Here is a 7,647-nt window from a genome sequence, read left to right on the forward strand (position 1 = left end):
CCACGGCTGATGCCATGCAGCTATTGTGCTGCTGCACTGCCCCTGCGTTTGGTATCATACTCAAACAGCTATTGACGTTTTGAAGAATGCAGGGACTAACTGGCTGCTTTTCTTTTCTTTCTTTTTTTTTCCTATACGCTTTCTCCTCTACTGTTGGCCCTACTCGAATGACGACATTTTACTTGGCGGTGACTTGCAATTGTTCCTTATTTGCTCCTGCAATCGCGTCTTTTTGGGGTCTGTACCACATGCGCCGTCGCTCTGCCACGACTGAACACTGCTGCTCGTCAACAGACCTTCAACGTCCTCGGTAACCAGGACAACAAGTCCGGCCACATCAACGGTGAGCTCAAGACTAAGTACGTTGACTACAAGAATGGTTTGACCGTCACCGAGACTTGGACCACCGGCAACCTCCTTACCACCCAGATCGAGCTCGAGAACAAGGTCGCCAAGGGATTGAAGTTGGACATCACCGGAGGCTTCCTTCCCTCCGAGGGCAAGAAGAGCGCGAAGGTTGGTGTTCAATACAAGCAGCTCGGCTTCAACTCCCGTGCCTATGTCGATCTCTTCAAAGGCCCCACCTTCACCGGTGATGCTGTTGTTGGCCGCGATGGTTTCTTGGTCGGAGGCGATGTCGCCTACGACGTTGGTGGTGCTTACATCACCCGCTTCGCTGCTGCTGCCGGCTACACCGCCCCCGAGTACTCGGTCGCCCTCCACGCCCACAACTCATTCAAGGTCTTCTCTGCCTCGTATTACCACCGTATTAACGCTGACCTCGAGGCTGGTGCCAAGGCCGTTTGGGACTCCAAGGCCCACCCCACCCCTGCTAAGGCGCCCGTCCACCTCGAGGTTGGTGCCAAGCTCTACCTTGACCGTGATGCCTTTGTCAAGGCTAAGGTCAACAACGCCGGCGTCCTCGGTCTTGGCTACACCCAGGCCCTCCGCAAGGGCGTCAAGGTCTCGGTCGGTGGTCTCTTTGACACCACCAAGTTGGACCAGGCTGCTCATAAGATCGGTCTCTCCTTTGTTTTTGAGGCATAAATTGCTCGTTGAGATTCTTTTCCTCTCCATCTTACAACTGTTCCTTCATCTCATAATCATTGTATAAAAAATAAACGTTGTATCGAGGCAGACTCTGAAATCCAATTTAAACTCATGTTTAGTGGGCGATGAGGATGAGGATGCGGATAGGAAAGGTGTCGAGGAGATCGATGACACGGGGGTGGATGAGAATTCCCGTGAACCGATAAAATAATACAGCAACATGGTTCCTCTCTCCACACCTTACCGGCGAGGCCGGAGATTCGTTGGTGCTTCATACAAACCACGGACAGTGACGGCTGAAACGAGGTTCAACCCCACAAAAATGGTGCAAGGCGAGGGACAGCCTGATTCGCTTTCATTTCTTACTTCATCTCTCGACGAAGCCCCTCCTTCTCGAATCCGCATTCGCATCGAGCGCAGAGAAGAGTGGACATCGCTGGACCCACTTCCCTTCTTTCTCCTGTGTTTTTTTTATAATTCAATTCAACCTGCCAGCCAACTATGGCTCCCGTCTTCAGTCTGCCACTGGGCTTGCACCGCAAGCCAAGATCAACCCTTGCAGGACTCTCAGTCCTACTCGCCTATGTCATCGTCCGGAGGCAGCAAACCCGCGCTAAGCGTCGTGCTCGCCAGCAGCAACGCGTGGCGGCAGGCAGCAGTGGGGAAAAGAGTCGTGACGGCTCTCAGGGCAAACCTCGCCGGGTCGGAGTCGATCGACACTTTGTGGAGCAACTCAAGAAACTCCTGCCCATTTGTATCCCTGGTCTCGCCAGCAAGGAGGCCGGTCTCTTGGCTGCTCTAGCCACCATTCTAATTGCCAGGTACGATTGCAAATCCCTCCTCGGTTTCTTTGAAGATACGAAGTGTATGACTGACATTTTCAATTCTACATTGATGTAGAACATGGCTGGATGTCTGGTTCTCGGGTCTTAACGGTGCAGTAGTCAAGGCCATTGTGTCTCGGGATCGCAAAAAGTTTATTGCCAAGGCCATCATTGAATTCGGCCTTATGATGGTATGAAGCATGCTCTTCTATATTGATATTCAAGGACCACGGAGCAATGCATTATTCTTCGAGGACAAATGTTTTGTCTGGCAGCACAAAGGAAGGCGCTCGGACTCTCACGTACGGATAGAGGGAAACGACAGAATGATAAAGAAACGGCCCAAGAGCTCCTTCACGTGGAAATTGATGTGTATTGCAGTGGTTTGACGTTACAGCCTTTAATATATATGTGTGTATATCTCTCTCTCTCATCATAGTGGCCGATGAGTATCGTGAACAATTCGCTCAAGTTTACGATCAGTGCTCTGGCTCTTTCTTTCAGAGAACGCTTGACCAAGGTACGCAATCCGGGCTTCAATTAACACACATTTGATGCAGCCGAAAGTGATGTACTGACAACCACACTATGTATTTCATTTCCGATAGTTTGCTCATAATCAATATCTGGATGGAATCACCTTCTATAAGATATCGAACATTGACAACCGCATCCAGAACGCAGACCAGCTCTTGACTCAGGATATCGATAAGTTTGCAGACAACCTCAGCCACCTCTACTCCGACATTGCAAAGCCCATTGTTGACATCGCTCTTTTCGCATACAAGCTGGGAGAGGCCATGTAAGTGTTCCAAACTCGACTTAAAATGGAGGCGTCGTCATACCTTCAATTATATACTGTTAACGCGTGTTTCTGATGTTTTACTATCATTTAGTGGAGGAGAGGCGCCGTTCTATATGATCGGATACTTCTTTCTGTCTGGAGTAGTCCTTCGCGCGCTTTCGCCTCCTTTTGGCAAATGTAAGTCCAGTCTTTGGCTTTGACAGTGCTAAATTAATGTTGACTACATACGCCAGGGATTAAAGCGGCGATTGTCTTCTTCTAGACACGGCTGTGGAACAAAAACTCGAGGGTGACTTCCGCTTTGCCCATTCACGTATTATTGCGCACTCTGAAGAAATTGCGTTTTATAACGGAGCTGCTCGCGAAAAGGACGGCGTGAATACTGCCTTTGACAAGGTAACGAAGGATCTCTGGGACCATGCCTATGCTATCACAGCAAATAGCGCCAACACTTACTGGAGACAAATAACCCTTGGGTCATCCTTGCTTTTTAGATTGCACGCCATGTTAAAAAAGTGTATACAATGCGCTTCGCCAATGGTATCCTCGACTCGGTTCTTGTCAAATATTGTGCAACCATGACCGCGTACTAGTAAGTGTCGAGAGATTCTGGCTAAAATGCAAGACACTGCTACTATATGCTTGAATTGACACCTATGCTTTTATCCTGTGTCTTTCTAGTCTATTGGCGCGTCCTGTCTTTGACCCCACTTATGGTATACTCGTCTTTTGCCGATTGCTGCCAGTCTCATAATCGATACATCTCATAAAATACAGCTATTCATATTTTATTCTTTTTTATTATTAGCAACCGAGCATATGGGACGCGTCTCTGCAGACCCCACTAAGATTGTGGAGGACTACTCCAGGAACTGTAAGTGGGGTACAAGACACGTAGCTTTTATGTATGTAGCAATCTGGCGGAAATATTAACCTATGTGCTCATTTCTAGCTGGATATCTCGTCAACTTGTCTCAGGCGGTTGGTCGTCTCATCCTTGCAGGACGTGATCTCACCCGATTTGCTGGATACACTTCTCGTGTCTCGGAGCTGTTTGACGTCCTGGAGGATATCAAGAAGGGACGATATGAACGCACTATGGTGTCGAAGGGCGATGGATCGTCGAATCAGAGCCAGGGCGTCAACACCAACGATCTGAAGGGCAAGGTCATCACTCAAGATGGTGTGATTATCTTTGATAAGGTGCCTATCGTGACGCCTAACAACGACGTCTTGGTGAAAGAACTTTCGTTTAAGGTCTCCAAGGGAACCGATGTCATTATTGCAGGACCTAATGGTAAACATTCGTTGTAGTAGAAGCATCGCACCGCAGAAGCGAGGCTTATGCCATTCTATCGTGATGTACTCACCGGTTTCGTTATGCATTTACAACGTAGGATGCGGCAAGTCGTCGCTGTTCCGAATCTTGGGAGATCTCTGGCCCTTGTTTGGTGGTACGGTTACAAAACCCCATCCTTCCAAGTTATTCTATGTGCCCCAGAAGCCCTACCTGGCCTTGGGAACATTCCGTGACCAGGTCATCTATCCCGACACAAAGCAACAGGCACTCGCTAAAGGATTTACGGACAAAAAGCTTCTTGAACTGCTGAGCATTGTACATCTCGGATATTTGATTGACCGTGAAGGTGGTTGGGATTCTGTCCAGGACTGGGCCGACGTGTAAGTCTCCCTTTGTATCATTGCAAATCTCTCTTCTCTATTTTTTTTTTTTTTTTTTCCTCTAACACGGTGATTACTTTTGAACAACTAGTCTTTCTGGAGGCGAAAAACAACGTGTGGCAATGGCCCGTCTGTTCTATCATCGCCCACAGTTTGCGATCCTGGACGAGTGCACGTCAGCAGTCAGCATCGACGTTGAGGGTATCATGTACGAGCATGCGCGACAGTCCGGCATTACGCTCTTCACTGTATCCCACCGGCCGTCGTTGATCCGTTACCATGAGTACTTGCTTCGATTCGACGGAGAGGGCAACTATCAGTTCCGAGAGCTCGGCAAGGAGGATAAGCAGCAGACCACTTTCGGGTTCGGACATGGCAAGTCCAAGAAGATCAAGAAGCTGGAGGAGAGGGATGGTGATGATGCGGATACGGAGATCAGCGTATGAACGGGAAGACAGGGAACGGGGAATGTGGACAAAAAAAATCGTTGGAGATGGACAATAAATTTGACAGCATGGCAGGTCCCCAGTTCTGCTGCAATGGGATATGGTGCGCAAGCTGAAATTGGCCCATGCCAAAGGACACCAAAAGATGTAGATTGCGCCTGAGTCGAATGATGCTGTGAATCTATCAGTTATCACGCCTCCCCAATGTGTCCAAAGTGGAAAGGGTATCCTCCCTATTCCTCCATGCGTCGTTGACGATTTTTTTTCTTTTTTACAAGAACTCTAAAGAAACATGGGAATTATTAACTGTGGTCTGAAGGAAATCTGCATGTGGGACAGAAAACAAACAGTAAGCTGTTCGCTCCGGCTATGTCGTAACGGATCCATATTTCATAATCAATGACTGCATGAATGGTGGACCGACGGCCCCTGCTCCTTACGTGCGCGAAAGTCATCCTTTAACCACGGTCCTCTGATATTTTAAGAAAATGGCATCCTCCCAGTTACTCCATCACACCGAGTCTCAACTGTCCCAGATAGTGCCCCTGCACTCGTCCATCTGTGGCGTCGTTGATCTCTTTCACATCGGGTACCTGTCGTTGCCTCAGGGTAGATCCCATAAACTCATTGCTGCTACATATGTGCTCCCTATCACAATTGCGTCCCCAGGCGCGTTTGCTCACAACAGTGATCCCACGGTGACTTTACATCTTCTGTTCTAGATCTCTGCTCTGCCGATCTCCTCAATAGCCTTCACAAAGCGGCTGACCATGTATGTTGCGATCCGTTCTAAAGTGTTAAAAACGCGTCTCCAAGACTGAGCCATGCACTTGGGTGTTAGACCGTGATACAGATCCTGCACTGGCCACTCAACCCCCTCGAATCTTTCCTCTTCGGCGTCTGCCGCTATCTATCCCCATCATATGTCACCCACGCCTCTGACTGTGACCTCAAGCGCGTCCCAAATTGCATCCAACCTGGCCTCTTTATTTTTTTTAAATTAAATTAACATAAATACGAGACGCAAGGTCTGCATGGTAGAGCCGCGTCCCCTACCAACTATGTTGGCTTGTATCCAACCTGGCTTCTTTGAACGTCAGTGGTTTGCGTTTGCTGATGTCGCGTCTCCTCCTTTTCTCTTCCTTTATCTCCTCCTCTCACGTCTTCCTCGCGCTCCTCCATGCTCGTCCTCCAACTGCATTCACTGCTGGACAGTGCCACAGATGTCGTGGCGCTGCGTCTGGGCCGAGCCAAAAAATAAAAAATAAAAAATATTATAACCAATTGTCTCTCGAGTCAATTGACTCTGCGAATTTATCAGACTAATTAGCAACGATCTACCACAGCTGTCCTCTCCACCAAAGCGGAACCGATCCAGGGTCGCCAGTTGACAGGTCACATTCCCCGGGCCTGCCCCTAGGGCCTGCGCAACAATTGCCACACCTCATCAGTGTGTTAAAAGCTGAAAACACCCTGTTACAAGAAGGGTATCTTCCCCATCCCCTCCATAGTTGTCAACCGCCTCCTCCCTTGCAGGCAATCCAGCAGCGTCCGATCCGCTGCGTCTGGGTCAAGCAGGGGGCCAGGGCAGCTCCCGTTTACATGGTCAGCGAGTATGCACCACACGGACATTGGTCATCGTCGCTAATGTATCCATACCCATCACTCCAGTCCCCTCTCGGTCCCTTGTATGGAGTTCGTTTCATCTTGGCTGTGATCCCCCATTCTCGCTCTCGAGCAATGGTGGCCTTGCAGCGTGGTTTCCAGATCAGCTCCGTAGCTTTCTCCTCAATAAAGCCGACGAACTTGTGAATGACCTGGCGCGCAATCGACGATGGCGAGGTAAATAGACTGCCCCACTCCTTGATAAGGCTGACGGGTGTGATGCCACGGCATGAATCGCTGATGCTCCAGGTCAGATCCGGAGAGCGGTCATAATACTCGTCACCTTTGAGCATTGATCGGGTCCCGGCGATACAGGATAGACCTCGGATGTGGGTCTCGTTGTTAGGACAAACCCATCGAATGGGTTTCGGTGCAGCAGCGGCGGCTCCAGCGCGGATCCTATCACGCTCTTGCTGCTTCTTGCTGTTCTTGTTGTATTCGGTCGTTGCAGCTCGTCCCCACTTATCAATCTACTGTAGCCCTTCGCGCCAGATCTCCTTGTGGACATCTCTAGTAGCACTGCACGTCCACAGGTGATGGTTGTCCTCGTCCTGAACATCGCAGACGCAGCAGACACGGTCAGGATATAGACTCGGGTGGCGAGCCTTCATGGTATTCAGGGTAGGCAGCATACCATGCAGCTTCTTAATATGATGTGTCCTCTGGGAGGTATCAGCAGCACTGCTGAAGAACGTGTGCACAGAGCGCTTGTCGTGGACATGGGCAAGGGTGGACCGCCACTTCACGTCGGCAAGATCTGGTATCGCTCTCTTGACACGCCGTTGGGTTGTCCAGGCCTGATGACGCCTGGTTGTCGTCTGCTGCTTGAGTAGCTGCCGCAGATCATGTTCCACAAGATGGTCGTGGCAATGTGCAAAAAAGCGGATGTCTTGCTGCTCGCTTAAATCAACCGACCAGGGCATTGACTCGACTCGGACGGCGGCTGTCGCCACAGTGTCTGCAATATTGTTGCCAGTGTTGGTGCTGTGCCCACGGACCCACCTCACCTCCACCGACCCAGACCGATCCTGGACAATCTTGTGTAGTGCTGCCCAGTGTCCGGAGTACGTACTACGGAACCGCTTACGAGGTAACGTGTCCGCACGGGAACGCACAAGCTGCTGATATTGTTGCACGACCGCTTTTTTTTTTTTTTTTTTTTTTTTTTATTAACATA

The 7,647-nt window shown here is 49.8% G+C and overlaps 2 protein-coding genes across 2 annotated transcripts; both read left to right on the forward strand.

Annotated features, from left to right (window-relative positions):
* Positions 1-167: 167 nt before the first annotated feature.
* Positions 168-1,047, forward strand: BC939DRAFT_508992 (voltage-dependent ion-selective channel; the record flags this gene model as incomplete). Its single annotated transcript, XM_051561073.1, has 2 exons — positions 168-188; positions 295-1,047. 2 exons carry the CDS (start codon positions 168-170, stop codon positions 1,045-1,047), a joined length of 774 nt encoding a protein of 257 aa, XP_051405819.1.
* A 504-nt stretch (positions 1,048-1,551) lies between these two features.
* BC939DRAFT_508993 (ABC transporter transmembrane region 2-domain-containing protein) lies at positions 1,552-4,805 on the forward strand (the record flags this gene model as incomplete). Its single annotated transcript, XM_051561074.1, has 12 exons — positions 1,552-1,871; positions 1,951-2,065; positions 2,314-2,394; positions 2,483-2,676; positions 2,771-2,856; positions 2,942-3,075; positions 3,174-3,271; positions 3,361-3,395; positions 3,488-3,553; positions 3,632-3,976; positions 4,077-4,359; positions 4,451-4,805. The coding sequence occupies 12 exons, from the start codon at positions 1,552-1,554 to the stop codon at positions 4,803-4,805; spliced, it is 2,112 nt and encodes a 703-aa protein (XP_051405820.1).
* Between the last annotated feature and the right edge of the window lie 2,842 nt (positions 4,806-7,647).

Source organism: Gamsiella multidivaricata (assembly GCF_025024155.1).
Source record: "Gamsiella multidivaricata strain RSA 2152 chromosome Unknown BC939scaffold_185, whole genome shotgun sequence".
NCBI lineage: Eukaryota > Fungi > Mortierellomycota > Mortierellomycetes > Mortierellales > Mortierellaceae > Gamsiella > Gamsiella multidivaricata.